The sequence below is a fragment of the Salmo salar genome, chromosome 06 (assembly GCF_965601325.2).
Source record: "Salmo salar chromosome 06, fSalSal1, whole genome shotgun sequence".
NCBI lineage: Eukaryota > Metazoa > Chordata > Actinopteri > Salmoniformes > Salmonidae > Salmo > Salmo salar.
In genome coordinates, this window is record NC_138296.1 from 45,692,501 (window position 1) to 45,716,167 (window position 23,667).

General features: G+C 47.9%; 1 protein-coding gene across 2 annotated transcripts in view; it reads left to right on the forward strand.

Annotated features, from left to right (window-relative positions):
• Positions 1 to 23,667, forward strand: part of LOC106607247 (rho GTPase-activating protein 23) — a 99,363-nt gene that overhangs the window by 11,000 nt on the left and 64,696 nt on the right. Inside the window, exon 1 of one of the 2 annotated variants that reach the window (XM_082976641.1) lies at positions 5,445 to 7,652. The exons of the other annotated variant lie outside the window; for it this stretch is intronic. Coding sequence (XP_082832767.1) covers positions 7,461 to 7,652 — 192 coding nt within the window. The 5' untranslated portion in view covers positions 5,445 to 7,460. Of the gene's footprint in view, positions 1 to 5,444; positions 7,653 to 23,667 lie in introns of those variants that run through there. 2 annotated transcript variants of the gene reach the window in all.

A 23,667-nucleotide genomic window follows, 5' to 3' on the forward strand; every position in this document is an offset into this window, starting at 1 on the left:
TCTGCTGTCAAGATGTCTTTAATCCTTGACATTCTGGTTTTCTAAAAAATCATATCTGGTCCATATTAGTGGATAGCAGGAAATGGGGTCAGTGGAAGGCCTTTTATGATTAGGGATGTGAACAGACTATATTTATACTATGGTCAAATCATGACTGTGATATTTCATTTTAGATCCACAGCTACCTAACGGATGCCATTACTCAGCCTGACACAGAAATAGAATCGGAAATAGAATCTATAATCTGACAACCAGCGTGAATAAAACAGGATAGGCAGAAGCAACAGAAACGGTATACCGTATATGGGTCGGTCACTCATCTCTGGATCCTTAGCACTGTTATTTCTAGAACCTACATTTTACTCATGACTCCTACATGTATATGCACTTGCATATAGGTCTAAGGGTCAGCAGCGTGAGTAGGTTTTCCATTGTCTCCAGATCCAGGAAGTAACATCAGAGACAGGAAGCAGAGAGGTGAAGGTAAAGGGGGCAGCAGACATATGTGCCTGTGAAGTGACCGGCAGAGGAAGGAAACAGGGGACCTACTGGAACTGTGAGCCACTGTTTATTCCCCCCCCCCCCTGTCTGTCTGTCTGTCTCCCAGATTGGGGGTAGAGTGCTGGGAAGAGGTGGGGTGGAGACAGGGTGGAGGGTGCAGCACAGCGGGTATGTCTTCTTGCTGAGGAATGTGTACCACTGCCAAGCAGTTATAGCAACAGTTGAATTACCTGGATGTGATGCACATGTTCCGGCTCAGTATGGGGGGGGGGGTCTCATATTTTCCTTATTATTCACACACGTAAGAGGTAGGAGCCACACTGGAAACAAAGTGGATATGACTGTGAATTGGTTACCGATTGTGACACTTGACGCCCCTCTAATCAGCAGGTAGTGTGTGAAGGCCATGTATTTGTGTATCTCAGATAATGGGGAATTGATATGTAGGATACATGTGCATTTATACAACCTCAGATTGTGGTGTGTGTGTGTGTACATTTTCTGGACTAATGCCAATGTGACGTACCTTGGCAGGGGTGTGCCAGTCCACCACGCCCAGTGCAGGGTACACAAGCTGGTGACACTGCTGGAGGCCCTGAACCATGATCCAGTGAGTCACTCTCTCTAGAGTCACAGCGCAGCCGGCCAAACGCCCTCTGCAGCCTCAACCTTGACCTTAGACTCAACCTTGACCTTAGCCTCAGCCCCAGACACAGGCTCACTCTCAGCCTCAGCCCTAGCTCTGAGTCTAATCTGTCTTTACAGACATACAGTTATTATGTATGTCTGACAGGGAGTTACTCATCCATCTCTATCTGGCTGAACAAGCCTGGAGAAGAGTGGAGAGGAAGGAGTGAGATGGGCAGCTGCAGAGAAGAGAGGGATTATAATGATATGGAGTAAGAAGCGAGGGGGCAGGGGGAGGTTAAAGGAAGGGTGGAAGAGAAGAGAATGAAGACAGACAGCTAGAGGAAAAGGGAAGGGCAGGGGTGAGGAAAGAGGTTGGGCAGTAGACCAGGGAAAAGGGAAAGAGGTTGGGCAGTAGACCAGGGAAAAGGGAAAGAGGTTGGGCAGTAGACCAGGGAAAAGGGAAAGAGGTTGGGCAGCAGACCAGGGAAAAGGGAAAGAGGTTGGGCAGCAGACCAGGGAAAAGGGAAAGAGGTTGGGCAGTAGACCAGGGAAAAGGGAAAGAGGTTGGGCAGTAGACCAGGGAAAAGGGAAAGAGGTTGGGCAGTAGACCAGGGAAAAGGGAAAGAGGTTGGGCAGTAGACCAGGGAAAAGGGAAAGAGGTTGGGCAGTAGACCAGGGAAAAGGGAAAGAGGTTGGGCAGTAGACCAGGGAAAAGGGAAAGAGGTTGGGCAGCAGACCAGGGAAAAGGGAAAGAGGTTGGGCAGTAGACCAGGGAAAAGGGAAAGAGGTTGGGCAGTAGACCAGGGAAAAGGGAAAGAGGTTGGGCAGCAGACCAGGGAAAAGGGAAAGAGGTTGGGCAGTAGACCAGGGAAAAGGGAAAGAGGTTGGGCAGTAGACCAGGGAAAAGGGAAAGAGGTTGGGCAGTAGACCAGGGAAAAGGGAAAGAGGTTGGGCAGTAGACCAGGGAAAAGGGAAAGAGGTTGGGCAGCAGACCAGGGAAAAGGGAAAGAGGTTGGGCAGTAGACCAGGGAAAAGGGAAAGAGGTTGGGCAGTAGACCAGGGAAAAGGGAAAGAGGTTGGGCAGTAGACCAGGGAAAAGGGAAAGAGGTTGGGCAGTAGACCAGGGAAAAGGGCAAGGGGATGAGGAAAACGGTTGGGTAGTAGACCAGGGAAAAGGGCAATGGGATGAGGATGGTTGGGGGATGGATGGAAGGGCACAGGAGTTTGAGGAAATTGTCCAGTAGAAGTGACCTAATAGGGGCTGGGGGAATGGGAGAGGGCGGCTGGGAGGAATTTTAGCAGAGGAGCGGGGAGAGTCCTGTGCCTCCTGCAATAACATACCAGCCTAAATTCTTTAACCAATGGCACTAACACAATAACATCATAGTGGTTTCACCAGAAAAGGACACCACCATATGTGATATATTTGTGTATTTTATTACCTGGTTTATTAACAGTATCCACATGAATTTTATGAGGTCCAGTCAAGGTTATGTAACAAAACTACACCTTGCCTGCCTGTGTGTGTCTGTACCAGTCTTGACTGCAGGTTTGCTTTTTTTGTCATGAATCTTGTTCTGGAGAGAGCTCTGCAGAGTGCTCACTAGCTGGTTCAAAACTTAAATTAAGGCCAAAAAGCTATTTTCTTTTTCATTAATTTTTACAATATACAGAATTTTGACTTTGCAGCTGGCCTCTCTAGCTGAAATCAAGGGTTGGAACCGAATGATTTTCTAATCTTTTAATTCTGAACAGAACCATATATTTTTTGGTTCCATTCCGACCAGCAAAATACAGTTCTGAACCGTTTGGAACCCCCCCCAAAAAGTACCGCTTTATATCGTTCCTTTCCGTTCCTTTTTAAACTTGCTGAGGAGTAGGTAAAGAATTTGATCTGTATAGGAAAGTCATTAATTAAGAGCAATTGTATTTTGCCGTAACGGCATGGTTTAATCATAATGAAAGACCAACACACACACTGCTGCCAGTCACATTGTAGGGCGTGAGATTTAACTGAAATGTTGCGGTTGAGGGGAGAGCGAGAGAGGATGGAGGAAGCTTGTGGTGAGGCGCTGAGCATCTTGTTATGACATGCATTATCTGAATTAGGATTACAGGATTATACCTAGGAGGAGCAGATTCTATGGAGAAACTTTGAATGTCTGAATTTCCGAATTGGTTTAAAGTTGGACCAGAGCAAACGTTAGCTAGCTAACGCGCTTGTGTGTGCAGAGCAGCACTATAATTAAAAACGCGTATTTTTGTAGTTAATAAATCCAACGTGAAACGTGATGACTATAGTATCCTTGACTAGCATTGAAAAAGTTAATCCATTCTATTAAACATCTCCCTCATTTCTGAATCATGTTTGTAACATAATCAGTATGCTACAGTAACCTATTGTTCAGAGGGGCGGGGCAGGTGGTCTACACACACACACACACACACACACACACACACACACACACACACTGGCAGAGATTTCCAGCTGGCAGGCAGAAACTGGAATACATTTCTGAGTAACAGAGTGAGGGCTTTGCATAGGTGCTTTGTTGCAATTTTTGTGCGACAAAAAAAATCCCCTGAACTCAAAAGAACGTTATTAACCGGTTTCCTTCCTTTTAAAATAAAGGTTCCCGAACCATATAGATCACTTTTGGTTCGGAGTCTTTTCCTCAAATAATGTTTTATTTTCTGTTCCCTGAACCAGTTCAAACCCTTGGCAGAAATTCCTCAGGTTTGCCTCCAGGACAAGACTCATCCCAATGAATGTCAACCTGTGTTCTGACTGGTCAGCTGTCTCCCCCTCTCCATGCCAGTTGTCCAGGCAAACAAAGAGAGGACCCCCACCCCATGCCCCTACTCCTCCATACTGCGAGTGGGGAATTTATGGCTCACAGTGGAATCTGGACATGGAGGGGTCACCACACTGCACCTCTTCCCACAGCCTTACCCCCTTCAACAGAGTGCCCCAGGATCCTCTGTGTCAACAGGCAGCACAGCCACGAAAGGCCAGCATGTCAACCTTACTGCATTCTATGGGACATGGCACTCAGGCATACACACAAGTGTCTATGTTATGAAGATGACTGTGTGATAACAGTGTCTGTCTCTCTCTGTCTCAAACACACACACTGTCTTTTCATTTATTTAGCCAGGATACTCCACACACACACACACACACACACTTGAACTAATCCACATTGATCAGAGACCCATCTCTCCCACTTCACTCTTACAGAGCACATTTTGTTCTGTGTGACCACGACCGCTATAATGGTCTTCAATTATTACATTTGAGATGGGGGTCAGAGTGAAGGTCACTGTTTATGTTAGATGAACAGAGAGAGGGAGAGACGACTTGGCTGAACTCGAACATTGTGTCCATTCAGCTCTTAGCAGTGCTACAGATACAGTCCAAGCAGCAGCACTAAATGTAATTGTGTCCGATGGAGGGCTGAGCGAGAGAAAGAGAAAGCGAGAGAGGGCTACTGTGCTGTGACAGGCCTGACAGAGTAGCAGTGTGTGCTAATGCGCCACTCCATACTGAGGAGGCCCACTGTGAATGATGTTGAAAGGGTATGACAACAAAGCTTAGAACCAACAAAAGTGTGTGTGTGTGTGTGTGTGTGTGTGTCATGCATCTACTCACACAGAAAGGAGGGCTTCAATCTCAGGACTAGAGGGAACTGGAGGGAAAGAGGGCGAGAGAACAGCGATGGGACAGGCCGTGAGACGAGCAGTGTGACTGCAGATATCCGGCTAAATGGAGTGACCGGAATTGATTGTAACATACAGTGAGTGAGTGCATAGGCATGGGACTGTTAACCACAGTGATATCTAGCATGGCAGTTTTTTTTCTCCTAATTTTATCAAATTTGGCATCTCGTTAATGCGTTGGTTCCGGGTAGGACCGCGAGCCGACCCTGTGAGCGGGCAGCAGCAGCGGTGGGGCCCAGCCCAGGGGGGTTTGAGATGGGACGCAGTGGAGAGAGTAAACGTGATGAACGTTGATTGTTTGTGGTTACCTTCCAAAGTGCTCCCTCTGCTGTGCGTTGTTATGTAATGACCGCCGGGGGAGGGCTGACGGTCTTTTGGTGCTCTCCCCCTATACACCCCCCTGGAGGAGAGAGATAGGGGTGTCAGCACCCATCAGGGTCAAACTCTGTCTCGCTCAGTCGGCCAGAGGGACCCTCTCTGGACCGTGGGCTGTGTGCCAATGACTAAGGCTGTCCAACAGACCCAGAGAAAGAAGAGAGGGAGGGAGGGGGGGCGAGTGGTTTTACTCCAGAAAGATACACATACCGTACAGCGCTCAGACTTACAACAGTATAGTAAATACAATACTCACATACTACAGTACAATAGTAAATAAGCTACTCCAGTCACCAGAGTAACAATGTAGTAGTAAGCAAAATCTAAATCTGCCCACTCAAACACCTGACAGACAGACTTCCTCACAGAAGGCTTCACAGTGGCTCCTTGGCTGGGCTTACTCTCGCTCTGACTCAGTCTCACCCTCATCGATAATAGAGGGGCCATTTTGCCGGGCTGACAGGCCAGTTGACTTCTGCTGGTGGAGTGCTGTGGCACTGTATCACCCGACCCGGAGCAGATACAAGTGATTTACTCCTCAGTCTGGTTGAACAGAAAACACACGTAGCCTACTGTAGGGTCAGGCTGAGTCAGAGATCGAGGCTGCATCCCCAATCGCACCCTATTCCCTATGGGCCGCGGTCAAAAGTAGTGCACCACATAGGGCATAGGGTGCCATTTTGAGAGAGAGAGAGAGCCCACAGACTATAGACAGTGCTCAATGGTCACAGGGGACACGGAACAGTTCAGCTCACCAGCTGCTATGGCCCTCACGCTCTCTGACTCCCACCACGGACCCTAGTCCCATCTCCCCCTCCTTACCCCCCCTCCTCCTCATATTCCCTCACTCAGGGACCACGTGACCCCTTCCAGACAGCACCATCTGCCCACCCTGCTCTGCTCTCCCAAAATTATGAGCACGATCGCCTAGATAAGACCCTGGTCCCTCCCTCTCCCATGGAGGACTCCGGCTGACCAGCTATAGGCTGACCCTCTGGCAGCGGTATGGAGCAATGGGTGTCGAAAAATGTGTTCACTGACAGGGCCTCACCAAAGCCTCGCAGACCCTCATAGATATCTTTTGGAAGTGAGCTGAGGTGGAAGTAGTTGAAGGTCGTGGTTGAGTTCAACATGTGTGTTCAGGTGCTGAGCTGCCCTTGACACGGCTGGTGTATCAACACAAGGTGGGCGAGGGGGGTCTGCAGCCATGTGGAGAAAGGGAGGAGGAGAGGAAGGCAGGGAGGGAAGCTGCGTGTGGCTCTGTGTGTGGGAAGTATCTTTCTCCCTGTGACTCGACTCCGTTTCCCCAGGCAGACAGGCAGGCAGGCGGCTTTGAAGTGGCTCTCCCTAGCCTGCTCCCTGCACCCGTCTCCGCTGCACACTCCAGTGTAATAGCAGCCACATGGGTCCCCAGCCACGCCTCAACCCCACTATATGTCTCCTTACATCAACAAATTCACTGCACCCTTTCCCTCTCTCCTCTGCATCCTCCTCCCTTCCCCCCTCTCCCCTCATTCTCTGCTTAAGTTATTCTCTCTCTCTCTCTCTCTCTTCTATCCTTTCTGTTCTTTACTCCTCTTTATGGTCAATACCAGTACAGAACACATGTAATAACATTGTTTTGCAGTAATATATATTTAGTTACACCTGAAAACGTACTAATCGGTCTATCCTGCAACCTAATGGGCTATAAATACCACTTTAGTCAGTTTAAGCATTTACGGTTTAAGCATTTACCAGAAACGGTTTTGTTTCTCTCTACCCATGCCTCACTAGGCAACAGCTCCATGCTTCCTCACCTTCATATATACCTTCATTTATCCTCTTGTATTGTTGCCCAAGTCTGTCTCTGTATCTGGGTACAAAGGGGCTTTGTTTAAATGGCATTGGGAACGCCGTGGCATGCGCTACCCCCACACGTCGCGGTTTCCGAAGAGACACGAATAGTAGTGTATACATTCCCGACTTAAACTTTTTGGCACAGCCAGAGGGAGCCCGTACGCTCCTTTACGGCAAGCCGAGTGCTCCGTAATGGGAGGCAGGCGCTTTGCTCAATCGGCGCGCAGATTTTCCCAACGCGCCCTCGGCCTGTTTGTCTCAGTTTTAACAGGCAGACCGAGCAAGAGAGGGATTTACGCTGAGCCAGTCTGGCGGAGGAGGGGGAGCAACACCAACCAAACAGCCCAAACAACGGAAAAGAGGGGGGTTGGAAAGGAAGGAAACTGGATAGGTGAATGCCACAGAGCATCGCCACCAGGCTAAGCTATAATAGTCTGTTCTTCACAGACTATTCTGTATTTGCAGATTTTTATATCTTCTTAAAGCAGCAAATCTCACTCTATTTTGTACTGCTGAACAATCCCAGCTGTCCAATGAATGGAGTTGCTTTCTGCCTTGTTGGAATCCCACCCTTCCCAGAGAACGAAGTAAGTGATCGACCCCACTGTGTTGTCATCGATGTATTCTCGTCTCCTATGTTTTGTCTTCAAGATTTACCTCTGAAGCTCTTGCATTGGACAATCGGGTTGGTCAGAGAGCATGATTTCCTAAGAGGATTAGTTCACATCGCTACTGTGTACACACACAGACATGTGATACAGAAAACCCGTAATTTTTAACGAGTTCTCTGCAACTTTGTCCACACCCCAACATTTGAATATGTTTTCTGCCGGGTGTTGATTGTTTATTTTACTAGAACGCGGTGGTCAGTGTCCGAGATAAACAACTTCAACTGCTCCCGTGCGAATTGCTATTTCAACGCCACACTGACTGACACTTGGACTATAGAATGTAATTTTGTCTGTCTGACCATTGAGTGGAGCTGTCATACTCAGAACGGGACGTCCGGCACAGGGATGGAACTCACGTTATTACATTATCCAACGATACCCGCAATACCCAGATAACGGTTTAAATTGGCAATTTAATCAACTCTTTTTATTAGAAGTTTCTCGGTTTGTTGCAGTTTGTTTCCATTTCAAGTAGTCGACATGATTGGTTAATAAAATTCACTCACAAACGTGTTAAACAGCATTATTGAGCTTTAATCTTAGGACTCTCTTCCCCTGTCTTTCCGGTTCGTTTTCCTGCAAGTCTTTCACTATCTACTTTGGGTATTCAAGGACATGTGTTCCCTCTCCAAAATGTTTCTGTAGCCACTTGATAAAGCCAGACTAAGCTATGTACAGTGTAACGGTTTCTTGATAAATTGTTACTTTGACTACACGTTGCAACATTGTATCCCTGCAATGGTCGACTGAACACATTGCATTAGAGACTCGCCTTCTAAATGACTTTTTATGACCCCAGACACAAAAAACTGTTTGACAATGTTTGCATACACACTATTTAGTTGTTTTCGTTGCATAAAGCTGTCGAATAAAGGCTTTTATGTTTCATTGAAAGCCCCAAAAGTACTGGGGCTTTAAATGAAAGGTTATCCCACGTTATTATCCCATGTTTGCAACGCTGTCCATCCCTCCATCCAGTGTTGTGGTTGAGGCCTCTGAGGGTGGTGTGACATTGCTCAGCTATAAGACAAGAGTAGAGGTTCTCCTCAGCCTCCCAGGTGGTCTATGTGTGTTTGGAAGAGGAGGGCTCAGTGTTGCTGTTTGTATGTCCTGTCCTGGCCGCAGAGGGCTGTGTTTGAGTGAATCTGTTTTTATTTAGCCAAACAAGGCCTTTGACACTGTCTGGCGCCTCGCTCTCTCTCTCTCTCTCTCTCTCTCTCTGTCTCTCTCTCTGTCTCTCTCTCTCTGTCTCTCTGTCTCTCTCTCTCTGTCTCTCTCTCTCTCTGTCTCTCTCTCTCTCTCTCTCTCTCTCTCTCTCTCTCTCTCTCTCTCTCTCTCTCTCTCTCTCTCTCTCTCTGTGTGTGGTGTCTACCTCATGTGTTTGTGACACACAGTGTTTTACAACATCACCTGGGTCTTATCAACTTCTGCTTTCAAACTTAGAATCTCCTTACTCCCTACGTCTCCCTACTTTTCTCTGAAGCACTCCTTGCTGCTCCTGCAAAGTTCATCGTCCCTGATCCATTTTCCTCAAAACAAGACAATTATTTTGTTTAGCGAGACTACATTGGGACAAAGATGGATGGGGAAAAGAAGTTGTAGGAAGAAAATAAAAGGTAATAAACATCTTATGAGCACCATGCGTCTCTACCCCCCCCCCCCCCCCCCCCCCCCCCCCCCCATATCAACAGTGATGATGTCCTCCATTTTTATAGGTCCTAACAGTCACCACATGACCCTGGTCACTGACCCCTGCCCTGCCCCACCCTCAGCTCAGACCTCGCCCCACCTCTAACCCTGACACTGGTGTCAGCCCCAATCCTGACCTACTCCCTGGAGAGGGAAATTGAGAAGCCATTTTGTTTTTAGAGACTCTTCTGGAGACCAACAAGCATTCTGTTACCACAGAGCTTGGTGTCTGTCTGTCTGTCTGGGTCTAAGGAGGGGAGAAGTGGCCCTGCGTGCTTCCCCTCTCCTTCCCCTCCCCTGGTCAGGCAGCCTGGCCTGATTGAACACTGATTCAATTAAGAGCAAACCGACCAGCAGAAAGAGAGCAAACAAGGAGAGGGAGGACATCCAATGTTACATTTGTTTTCAGTAGCCGTTTGAATTAGAAAATATAGGCCACAGTCTGAGGAGTCTGTTGTCAGTTGGCTCAGTGTGGAGTCTGCTGGAAGTCTGTTGGGAGTCTGCTGGGAGTCTGTTGGGGGTCTGTTGGGGGTCTGCTGGAAGTCTGTTGGGAGTCTGCTGGGGATCTGCTGGGAGTCTGCTGGGAGTCTGCTGGGAGTCTGTTGGGAGTCTGCTGGGAGTCTGCTGGGAGTCTGTTGGGAGTCTGCTGGGAGTCTGCTGGAGCAGGACATTTCTAACATCCAGTGGGGACTGCATGTTGTTTGCAGGGCCGGATGGTTGGGTGAGGCGGTGAACTGGTGTTGCAGCGATGCTGTAGCTGTAATCAATAGGGATGACTATACAGTACAGGGGGCAATGGATGGCTGGGTGGGGCGAAGGCAGGCCCATTAAGAGCGCATTGCGTCATGTGATGCTACAGTTTATTGATAGGAAATATGAGAGTCCTGTTATGAAAACTATCTCTGCTGCTAAGCCAATCAATGATGCAGCTGCCCTTGTGTTACAGTAGCACGTGGTTCCCATTGGGCTCTGTGCATGTCAGTCAGGCATATGTTTTCTTCCTTTCATATATGTATCTGAGGAACACTTTCTATTATGGTGTGTGTATGCTCACTATTTGATAACCATCGACATAACAATCTTTTAACCACTACGTTCTAACTGTTTATTTCAGATGTATAAGCTAACAGTTCAAGTAAAGTGTTACTGAAGTGTCAGTCAAAACTTCTTTTAAAGCCCCTCTTTTGCATGCGAACAGAGGGTCAAACTGCAGCACTCAAATGGGCCTGCCGATTCAGCTGATCCTAGATCAGTCACGTGAGTCAGGTCCCTGACCTCAGACCCCAGAGGCATGCTGATTCAGCTGTTCCGGGATCATTTCCTGGTCAGGGCAGTTACTCAGGATCAAAAGTGTTGTGCGTGAGGCTGCAGAGGGAAAACCCCTGTCTTGCATGATTCTTAGCAGATGCCTTCACCACCTACGAAAATGTTACATCAAGACAAAGCATTTCCCCACAGGTTGTTGACATAAGCATTTACAAACTTCTTATGTACTGCTTACAAATTCAGTGTATGTGTTATGCATGTGTTCTTGTGGGTACCATTCAAAAGGTCAAGTATAATGCAGCCCAGGAAGTATATACTTTAAGTAAATCCTATTTGTTGTCATGTTTCCGGTGTGTCCACCTGTGTTGAAGTGACAGCATGGGAGAGAGGGCAGTGGGTAGAATTGCACATGGGGGTGGAGAGAGGGAGGGGTGTTACAGACCTGTGCTGTGTGAGTCCATTTAACACGGCTACGACGTCTCTGTCACGGCTGTCGTAGGAATGAGCGGACCAAAGTGCAGCATGTGTGTCGTTCCACATTTTTATTTATACTGTGAAACTATGCAATATATAAGTACACTGAAATGAAAAAAACAACAAACCGTGACACAGAGATGAACACATACACTCCTCAAAATTAATCACCCACAAAACCCAGGTGGAAAAACCCCTACTTAAGTATGATCTTCAATTAGAGACAACAAGGACCAGCTGCCTCTAATTGGAGATCATCCCAAACAAAACCCCAACATAGAAATACAAAACTAGAACCTAAACATAGAAAACATAGAACCCCCCCCATCACGCTCACTCTACCATAGAAAATAACATATTTCTATGGTCAGGACGTGACAGTACCCTCCCCCCCAAAGGTGCGGACTCTGACCGCACCTAGACAAAAACACCAACAACCCCCCCCCCCCAAAAAAAAAGTGGGGAAAAAAGGGAGGGCAGGGTGGGTAACTTGTCTATGGCGGCTCTGGTGCAGTACCCAGAACCCTATCATCCAGCGGATACTCCAACAGAGGAGGCGACTCCGGTTCGGGGCGTAACCCCCGCTCCGCCCGCTGATCCCGCTGCTTCAGTACCACCGGACCGTGGATCGTCATCGGAGGAACCGGACTGTAGATCATCGCCAGAGGCTCTGTACTGCAGGTTCCGGACTGCAAGCCGTCTCCGGAGGTTCCGGACTGCAGGCCGTCTCAGGAGGTTCCGGACTGCAGGCCGTCTCAGGAGGTTCCGGACTGCAGGCCGTCTCAGGAGGTTCCGGACTGCAGGCCGTCTCAGGAGGTTCCGGACTGCAGGCCGTCTCAGGAGGTTCCGGACTGCAGGCCGTCTCAGGAGGTTCCGGACTGCAGGCCGTCTCAGGAGGTTCCGGACTGCAGGCCGTCTCAGGAGGTTCCGGACTGAAGGCCGTCTCAGGAAGCTCTGGACTGGGAACTGTCGCCGGAAGCTCTGTACTGGGAACTTTCCCCGGAAGCTCTCGACTGGCAATGCGCACTTGAGGCCTGATGCGAGGTGCTTGCACAGGTGACGCCAGACTAGTAACACGCACCTCAGGGCGAGTGCGGGGAGCAGGAACGGGACGTACCAGGCTGGATAGACTCACTGGAGGCCGGGTACGTGGGGCCGGCACAGGATATACTGGGCTGTGGAGGCGCACCGGAGGTCTCGAGTGTATAGCTGGCACAACCCGTCCTGGCTGGATGCTTACTTTCGCCCGGCAAACGCGGGGAGCTGGCACAGGACGAACTGGGCTGTGAATACGCACTGGTGACACAGTGCGCAGCGCCGGCGCAGGATATCCTGGACCGAGAAGGCAAACTGGAGACCAGGAGCGCTGAGCTGGCACCACCGTTCCTGGCTGAATGTTCAACCTAGCACGGCAAATGCGGGGTGCGGGCACAGATCGCACCGGGCTGTGAATGCGCACTGGTGACACAGTGCGCATCACCGCATAACATGGTGCTTGCTTCTTCACTCGCTCCCCACGGTAAGCACGGGGAGTTGGCTCAGGTCTCCATCCTGACTCTGCCAATCTCCCCGTGTGCCCCCACCCAAACATTTTTTGGGGCTGCCTCTCGCACTTGCCTCGTGATTGGTATAATGCCTCGTAGTATCGCCGCTCCTCTCTTGCTGCCTCAATTTCTTCTTTCGGACGGCGATACTCCCCAGCCTGACTCCAGGGTCCTTTCCCGTCCAGAATTTCCTCCAAAGTCCATTCCTGTTTCTCCTGGGCACGCTGCTTGGTCCTTTGGTGGTGGGTGATTCTGTCATGGCTGTCGTAGGAATGAGCAGACCAAAGTGCAGCGTGTGTGTCGTTCCACATTTTTATTTATACTGTGAAACTATGCAATATATAAATGCACTGAAATGAAAAAAAGCAACAAACCATGACGCAGAGATGAACACATACACAATTCAAAATTAATCACCCACAAAACCCAGGTGGAAAAACTCCTATTTCAGTATGATCTCCAATTAGACACAACGAGGACCAGCTGCCTCTAATTGGAGATCATCCCAAACAAAACCCCAACATAGAAATACAAAACTAGAACCTAAACATAGAAATAGAAAACATAGAGAGAGAAAAAACCCTGTCACGCCCTGACCTACTCTACCATAGAAAATAACATCTTTCTATGGTCAGGACGTGACAGTCTCTCACACCTTAACACCAGCATACCGCCCCTCGGGCATTCCTCAAGGCCTCTACACCAGACAGCAGCTGCGTTGCACTGCACTGCACACACTCACACCTCACCTCTACAATCATTAACCTACCCTGGGAGAGTGGGTGAGGATGTAGATACAACCCTCTTCCTGGAGATCTACTGTCCTGTAGGTTTTCGGTCTAACCCTAATTTAGCATAACTGATTCAGCTAGTTAAGGTCTTGTTGAGCAGCTAATTGGTAGAATCAGGTGTGTTAAATTTGGGTTGGACTGAAAACCCACAATAGGGTAGATCTCCAGGAAGAGGATTGGACTGATAACCCACAGGAGGGTAGATCTCCAGGAAGAGGGTTGGACTGATAACCCACAGGAGGGTAGATCTCCAGGAAGAGGGTTGGACTGAAAACCCACAGGAGGATAGATCTCCAGGAAGAGGGTTGGACTGAAAACCCACAGGAGGGTAGATATCCAGGAAGAGGGTTGGGCAGCCCTGAGATAGATGCACTCTAGCATGTGTACATCCACACACAGACTCATAGTCATTCATTCGACACGTTCTCCAAAACACAGATGTATGTGTACTGCTGCAGCCCTAGGCTGTGTGGTATGTACTGCTTCTACGCCTGATGTGGTGACAGTGATAGGGTTGAACCTGAATTGAAGAGCATGTGAGAGAGAGAGAGATGCTGTTGTTTTGAATGCTTCACTCGCGTCTATCTAGGTCCTGAAGTGGAGAGAGAACCATGGATCTTTTATGCTATCCATGGCTTAAATGTCGCTAAGCATTCCTATCCCAGGTCACATTCCACGCAGCTAAAGACTGAAGTTAGAAATGAGATCCGCTCCACGTTTCAATGTAGCCTTCCAGTCAAGGAACGTCCGTGCAACTTTCACGTGTCTGTCGTCGTCCCGGACGCCCGTCTGTCGTCGTCCCGGACGCCCGTCTGTCGTCGTCCCGGACGCCCGTCTGTCGCCTCAATCTGCAACGCTTTGGATGTTTTGCCCCACTGATCAAACCTCTCTGCACAGTATGAACCTAGTACACACTGGTAGACACTGCTGGTGCATTATGGACACTGCCCTCACTGGTCACACACACACACACACACACACACACACACACACACACACACACACACACACACACACACACACACACACCATTTACTCTACTTTTCGTAGCCTGACTTCTGAAATGTCTTCTCAACTGCCATTTTGCTACTTGAGTTCTCCTGTAGAACTTGTGCAAAGCTACAGTATATAGGCTATGCAAACATATAGAATGAGAGTAGGAGTCATCATTGAGTAGGTTGATGTTTGTCATGAATCTTTACCTGGAGGCAGAACTGAGCGATTTCCCCTTAGATGGGCGCCTCAAATTTGGCTTTATTGTAAAAATTCATTCGAACATTAATTAACTTTTTGGTCAAAATTTAGTGTTAGGCATTATGGTTAGCAATGTGGTTAAAGTTAAGGTTAGGGTTAGGTTTAATATCAGATTTACTGACTTTGCGGCTGTGCCAGCTAGTGACCACTCTGAAAAAAGCTACCCTGCTATCATTGACCTTGTTTACCATGGCAATGAGGGGTGTGGCCCCTTTAATGCAGCTATGGTTAGCAGGGCAAACGAACATACTGTACTCCCCTGCTAATGGTTGTGTAGAGATTCTCTCCACTCACTCACTCACTCACTCACTCACTCACTCACTCACTCACTCACTCACTCACTCACTCACTCACTCACTCACTCACTCACTCACTCACTCACTCACTCACTCACTCACTCACTCACTCACTCACTCACTCACTCACTCACTCACTCACTCTCACACACACTTCCCGTAAGGAGCACTTTCAAGGAAACCGTCTGGGAAAAATGGGGGGTCCTGTTATCTTAGCTGTCCTTAATGATTGCCTGCCTAAAATAGTGATGGTTCCACAGTGGATTATCCTAGCCCTGTGCTGGGTGGAGGGCCAGATAAGTTGGGCAGCAAGGCGCAGATCCTCTGTCTCTATTTTATGTTGGCATCTGATGGTCAGGCGTGCAGTGGTTTAGTGGAAAAACAAAAGGCTCTCTCTCAGTAACGGAGCAGGGCTAATTTGATTTAGCCTCCTGACAGTCTGGCCTTTCAGTGTCCCTTTGTGTGTGTGTGTGTGTGTGTGTGTGTGTGTGTGTGTTTCAAGTGTGTTGTTCTTGTACAAGAAAACATGTGAGTGTGTCTCTCTTGTCTCTGTGATTGTTGTTGTGGAGGGCTCTCAAATAAGGAATTGGGGACAGGTTACGTCTTGTTCTGCGATGCAGCCTTGACTCTGTCTGTCTGACTGGATAACTGTCTTTCTGTTTGTGGGATCAGCCTGAAGCCAGGGGGGTGGGGCACACACAGGGTTCAGAGGTTAGGGGCCCCTCGTCACACACTTGGCCCCCAATAAAGAAAGGGTAAGGAGGCAGGAGGAGACCAATGTCATTGGGTCCAGCAGAGGCCAGGGGGTTAAGTAGGGGAGGCCTACCCCCCCAGTCAGATTATGTATACAGATGTTTTGGGTGTGTGTCCATATGCATATTCACATCCATGATCTATAAATCAAACTCTTTCAAGATTTTGTTTGGTGGTGCAAATGTAATAACAGAATACTGTTTGTGAGGGAGATGAGAGAGAGACGGGTGTGTATTTGTTGTTTTAATATTGTGTATATCTGTTTGTGCATGATGCTGTGTGTGTGTGCGTGTGTGTGTGTGGCTGCAGTGAGCTGAGTGGTGCTCTGTCTCCATGCTCCTGTCAGATGTGGGAGCACATTGCCAACTCAGCCTTTAGTGAACAGCAGGGTATTCTCAGGAATGTGTGGAACACAGAGAGAGAGGGAGAGAAAGAAAGAGGGAGAGAAGAACACAGAGGGAGGGGAGAGAGAGAGAGACTTGGTGAGTCAGAGAGAAAGAGAGAGAATGACAGCTGAGTGACAGACGGGTAGCCACAGACACATTCATCTCAACAGTTTGAGAAGGGAAGTCGTAGATGGGAACTGCAGCCCCTCTATTACCCAGTAACATGGCATGCACCTTACCACCTCTTTCCCTGCGACACCTAATGGTAATAAAACACACATATGGCTCAAAGTGTGTTGAGTCCTGTATGGCTCAGTTGGTAGTGCATGGAGCTTGCAACACCAGCATTGTGGGTTCGATTCCCAGGGCCAACCATACGTTAAACTCTTAAGTTTCTGCTAAATGGCATATTTATTTATTTTAACCTATATTTAACTAGGCAAGTCAGTTAAGAACAAATTATTATTTTCAATGACGGCCTACTGCCTTGTTCATGGGCAGAACGACAGATTTGTACCTTGTCAGCTCGGGGATTCGAACTTGCAACCTTTCGGTTACTAGTCCAACGACATATTCAATAGTGTTTGTTCTTTCTGGGTGTCGTGACCCCGTGGTCCTATTAGTCCCACATTTGCAGTGACCAGAATCATCCCTCCCAGTGTGTCCCATAACTGGCATGTAGAAGACCTTCCTGTAGTAATTTGCTGAATGGGAAGTTTGTGTACAACACAGATCAGGGAGGATCCTCCTGGTTTGAGAATGGCAGATCATCATTTTACATTTTAGTCATTTAGCAGATGCTCTTATCCAGAGTGACTTACAGTAGTGAGTGCATACATTTCATACTTAAATTATTTCCGTACTGGTCCCCCGTGGGAATCGAACCCACAACCCTGGCGTTGCAAACACCATGCTCTACCAACTGAGCCACATGGGACCATCATCAAAATGCTGTTGGAAGTGGATGAAGTGTGAGCTGTAGACAGTGAATTACTCTCTGTCTGTGGGACTAATTTCCTCATGGCTAGTGGACTCACTGACCCCAATCAGTGTTTCATCCATTGGTCAGGCTCTAACACATACACACACACTCACACTCACACACAGCACAGCTGCAGGACATAATTATATACTGCATGTGTGTAAACATAGAACTTGCTCATATACTTTCTCTCTTTCTCTTTCTCTGTCTCTCAATCTCTCTCTCTCTCTCGTCATGTGTTCTGTAATGCTTGTTGTCCCTGCAGTTAGCCCAGTGAGCTTGTTCTGACAGGCCGGTTGACAGTGTGGAGCAGGGGGCTGGGATGAGCAGGCAGGCTGATGAGGAGATAAGGAGGCTGGGCAGAGATAGCGTACTGAGCTGGGCTGGTTGCCTGGGGGTAGGGAGGATTGGGTACAAGCGAGGATAGGAGAGCCTTCCATGCAGGCAGGCAGGCGCCCCTGCAGAGCAGACACACAGGCAGGCAGGCGCCCCAGCAGAGCAGACGCCCCAGCAGAGCAGACGCCCCAGCAGAGCAGACGCCCCAGCAGAGCAGACACACAGGCCCCGGGCACACTGCAACTACTCAATGTACTTCTCTCACTCACTGTTTTGTCTCATTCTGTCTTTCTCTGTGATTGGACTTACAGAGCCACACTCAAACCGTCGACTTTGATCGCCTCTGTACTGCCTTATTTGGTCAGCTCTAAATGCCCACATTTTTCAACTTAATGTCTGTGTCTGTGTCTGTGTAGTCCTGGAAAGTCTCTTCTAAAGGACTCAGTTGCCACAGTCTAAATGGCCTTTTAGGTGGATGTTGTCGACGGTATTCCATCTTTCTGTTCTGTGCTCAGTGTTGAGATGCTTCAGTTTTGGAGCTGTAAGGTATTCTGTCTGTAAGACTCAGTGTTATGCATCGGTCTCTCTCTCTCTCTCTCTCTCTCTCTCATGCTCTGTTAGAACTGTGCGTTACACAAACATACACACACACACACACACACACACACACACACACACACACACACACACACACACACACACACACACACACACACACACACACACACACACACACACACACACAAACCTAACCACAAGGAAATGAGAAAGGAGAAACGGCGTGTTGATGTTTATTACTCTCCACTATCACAGCATCTCTATCCCTTTCGCCTGAGAGCGAGACAGAGAGAAGCCATATGTGTGGATGTGACTGGCGTGTCAACAGCCATGTTCCTATAGTCTCTGTGCTCCTATAATGGTCTTCAATTATTACATTTGAGATGGGGTCAGAGCGAAAGTTACTGTGAGTGAGTTGAGTGAGTGAAAGTGTGAGAGACCAAATTGAGACACCAAATAATGCATGCAGAGCAGAATTCGGCTGATACCCGCTAACTATCAAAATCCAGAAAAGAGACGTTAAATTTGACAACCACTAAAAGGAAGTGATTCCAAAACCTTTCATAACAAAGACATCACCTACAGAGAGATGAACCTGGAGAAGTCCTCTAACCAAGCTGGTCCTGGGGCTCTGTTCACAAACACAAACAGACCCCACAGAGCCCCAGGACAGCAACACAATTAGACACAACCAAATCATGAGAAAACAAAAAGATACAGTTGAAGTCGGAAGTTTACATACACTTTGGTTGGAGTCATTAAGACTTGTTTTTCAACTACTCCACAAATTTCTTGTTAACAAACTATAGTTTTGGCAAGTCGGTTAGGACATCTACTTTGTGCATGACAGAAGTAATTTTTCCAACAATTGGTTACAGACAGATTATTTCACTTATAATTCACTGTATCACAATTCCAGTGGGTCAAAAGTTTACATACACTAAGTTGACTGTGCCTTTAAACAGCTTGGGAAATTCCAGAAAATGATGTCATGACTTTAGAAGCTTCTGATAGACTAATTGACATAATTTGAGTCAATAGGAGGTGTACCTGTGGATGTATGTCATGGCCTACCTTCAAACTCAGTGCCTCTTTGCTTGACATCATGGGAAAATCAAAAGAAATCAGCCAAGACCTCAGAAGAAGAATTGTAGACCTCTACAAGTCTAGTTCATCCTTTGGAGCAATTACCAAACGCCTGAAGGTACCACGTTCATCTGTACAAACAATAGTATGCAAGTATAAACACCATGGGACCATGCAGCTGTCATACCGCTCAGGAAGGAGACGCGTTCTGTCTCCTAGAGATGAACGTACTTTGCTGCGAAAGTGCAAATCAATCCCAGAACAACAGCAAAGGACCTTGTGAAGATGCTGGAGGAAACAGGTACAAAAGTATCTATATCCACAGTAAAACGAGTCCTATATCAACATAACCTGAAAAGCCACTCAGCAAGGAAGAAGCCACTGCTCCAAAACCACCATAAAAAAGCCAGACTACGGTTTGCAACTGCACATGGGGACAAAGATCGTACTTTTTGGAGAAATGTCCTCTGGTCTGATGAAACAAAAATAGAACTGTTTGGCCATAATGGCCATCGTTATGTTTGGAGGAAAAAGGCTGGAGGCTTGCAAGCCGAAGAATACCATCCCAACCGTGAAGCACGGGGGTGGCAGCATCATGTTTTGGGGGTGCTTTGCTACAGGAGGGACTGGTGCACTTCACAAAATAGATGGCATCATGAGGAGGGAAAATTACGTGGATATATTGAAGCAACATCTCAAGACATCAGTCAGGAAGTTAAAGCTTGGTCGCAAATGGGTCTTCCAAATGGACAATGACCCCAAGCATACTTCCAAAGTTGTGGCAAAATGGCTTAAGGACAACAAAGTCAAGGTGATGGAATGGCCATTACAAAGCTCTGACCTCAATCCCATAGAAAATTTGTGGGCAGAACTGAAAAAGCGCGTACGAGCAAGGAGGCCTACAAACCTGACTCAGTTACACCATCTCTGTCAGGAGGAATGGGCCAAAATTCACCCAACTTATTGTGGGAAGCTTGTGGAAGGCTACCCAAAACGTTTGACCCAAGTTCAACAATTTAAAGGCAACGCTACCAAATACTAATTGAGTGATGTAAACTTCTGACCCACTGGGAATGTGATAAAAGAAATAAAAGCTGAAATAAATCATTCTCTCTACTATTATTCTGACATTTCTCATTCTTAAAATAAAGTGGTGATCCTAACTGTCCTAAAACAGGGAATTTTTACTAGGATTAAATGTCAGGAATTGTGAAAAACGGAGTTTAAATTTATTTGGCTAAGGTGTATGTAAACTTCCAACTTCAACTGTAATTACTTGACACATTGGAAAGAATGAAAAAAAAAACACAGCAAACTAGAATGCTATTTGGCCCTAAACAGAATACCTGACCACTGTGGCTGACCCAATATTAAGGAAAGCTTTGACTACGTACAGACTCAGTGAGCATAGCCTTGCTATTGAGAAAGGCCGCCGAAGGCAGACCTGGCTCTCAAGAGAGACAGGCTATGTGCACACTGCCCACAAAATGAGGTGGAAACTGAGATGCACTTCCTAACCTCCTGCCAAATGTATGACCATATTAGAGACATATATTTCCCTCAGATTACACAGATCCACAGGCCACACATTTTGATAAACTCCCTTATCTAATGGGTGAAATACCACAGTGTGCCATCACAGCAGCAAGATTTGTGACCTGTTGCCACAAGAAAAGGGCAACCAGTGAAGAACAAACACCACTGTAAATACAACCCATATTTATTTGTATATATTTGAACTATTTGCACACTGTTACAAAACTGTATATAGCCATAATATGACATTTTAAATGCATTTTATTATTTTGGTGTGTTATGTTAACTGTTCATTTAGTTTAGTTGATTTCACTTTTTGTTATCTATTTCACTTGCTTTGGCAATGTAACCATATGTTTCCCGTGCCAATAAAGGCCTTTGAATTGAATTGAGAGAGAGCCTTGTATGTGACCTTTGTCTGCTGTGTAGAACATGGAGGCCTTCACGGTCTGAAGGGGCTCACTGCTGGAGGGACCCGTCTCTCCGAGTCTATGCCAGCCTTCTACCCACAGCTCTCCTCTGGCATGCAGGAAAGGCCACTAACACACAGTGACAGAGGCTAAAGACACAGAAAGGCCATCAGGCCTGGCATATGTATCTCATCAAATTACACATGGAGATAAAAGGCAGAGCCTGTGGCGTGTAGAACCGGCAAGGGTGGTGTATACTGGTCTAGAACACACACACACACACACACACACACACACACACACACACCGGTTTGACTGGCTGGGCTGCACAGCGTTCATTCTAACCACAGGAAGGAGCGTGCAGCTCAACTGAAGATGAGACGATAGTGAGGACAAGGAGGGCTTATCCTGCCGTTTTGAAAACATGCCCAGGGAGAAGGACCTGTCTGGGTGCCATCTCTGTGCCAGTGGAGGATAGGGCACAGCTGGACCAGACGCTGGCTCAGTGGGGCGGTGCCCCGAAATCTCTGTGTTATCTCTGCATCGTCTTATCACAGTGTACAGTGTGGGTAGTGGGAGCTGCAGCGGCTCAAGTCCAGACGGGCACAGCATAGCACGACCACGTTCTTCTCTGTCCTGGTTGGCCTTTCTCCGTTTTCTTCTCCCTTGGTCTGCTGTGGGGTCTCTTGTGAACGACAATGAAGCCCCGGCTCTGAGTTTTGGCAGATATGTTGACGGGTCACTTAATTAGAGACTGAGAGAACAGAACGTTGAATGGGGAAAAGGCCTGTGAAGAGAAAGGCCAGCGGGGTTGGTTGAGTTTAGTGGTGTGTTCAGTTCGTTGGCTGGGTGCTGCTGTTCCTGTCCCACACTCCCTGGGAGGTTGTCCTCCACTCCAGCAGAGAGAGAGTTCACTGACTCTTAAGTGCTGATAGAGAGAAAGTGTGGACTGGAGCAGTGATGGAACACAAAGAACAGGGAGCGATGGGAGGATTGGGTATGGTAGAAACAGACTGAGTGAGACAGACGTTAATGAGAGCGTGAGAGAAAGGAGTGAGAGAGAGGTAAGAAATGTAAACAGGCCTTTTCCCCACCTGTGTGTGTGTGTGTGTGTGTGTGTGTGTGTGTGATAGCGTGAGTGTGTCGGATATATGTCTTCCTGTGTGTACAGTAAGGATAAGGAACTCTCCTCTCCTCCATCTTCCTCCTCCAGTCTTTTGGTGTGTGGTAGGAATGTAAAAACCATCTGACTTCGAATGGAAACTCCAGTGGTGTGTGGTGTGATTGACAGACCATCTAGCTTGACTGTATTAACATTCCGACCCTGCCTGGCTCAGAGTATTATACACTCCATCCACCGGTGCGAGTCCTCCTCCATCTTGGCTCAATTCTGGCTCCACCACGCCCATGCTATTGGCCCACTGCCCAGTGTGGCTCCGTGATGAGCCTAGCAGGTCCAGTTTGTCTCTGCCCATGCCGCGGAGGGAAACAGAAACGTCATCCCAAGCCCAAAGTTGTAATTTTCATCTGTTAATTACATAGAGGCTCAGATGGGCTAAATATACCGGCAACTGGGGCCTGGGGGGGAAGGAGGAAAGGGGCCCCAGGATCCCAACCCTCTTCCCAGACACAGAGGGGGGTGGAGGGGGCACAGAGGCCTGCTGGAGCCCTGTGGTTTCAGGAGCTCCACTCTACTTCTGAAAACACGCTGGAAAAAAAGAGTGAGCGAGAGAAAGAAAGTAAAAAGGAGAGGTGGGGGCTGTCATCGCAGCGGAGGCCAATCGTGACGCTCTCTCTGATTGCTCCCAGTGGTTGTGGTTCGGGGGGGGGGGGGGGGGGGGGGGGTTAGCTCTTTGCCAGATGTTGTCGTTCCTCTGTTTAGGTTACATGGTACATGGAATACACATAGGGAGACAGATGTTAATGCTGAAACATAATCAAGCCAAGACGAGGTTCTGTACCTGACAAGACCCAGCCGCTGCCTCTCACAGCGACCTTCAGACAGACACTACTAGATGTAGACTCTAGTGGTGCAAGGGAATGACCTGTAGACTGATTGACGGTTGTCATGGTGACTGGCAATAGTGAAAGCCAATGGTGGGAGAGTGGTACAGTTGGTCGAGGTAACGTTATTGGTGGTTTTTGGGGTGAGAATCGTCATATTGCCTGTTGCTATGGCGACTCCCGAGATTGATGGCCTCCAGAGGTGTAGTAGCAAGAAGTGATGTTGATGGTCGTCAGGCGAGATAGTCACCATGGTGATGGGCAGGGGTATGCAACGTTGGCGACGACGACAGCGAGAGGAGCAGCTGCTGCACTCATGTGGAAAAACAAGAGCACGAGAGAAACCGAAAGAAACAAATTACATGCTCAGAACATGGGTCTATTTTTAGAGCGGAATAATTTCACAGTTGAGTAAAAACAGGTCAATTTGGACACGTCTCGTGCCTTTCCGGTTACCCCTTCATCTCTTGGATGTGATTGTCTCAGTGAACGTGACCAAACTCTCCTCATAAACGAGCAGCTTCAAATGAGGAACCAGCCACTCCTTAAGTAGGCTAAAGTGTATC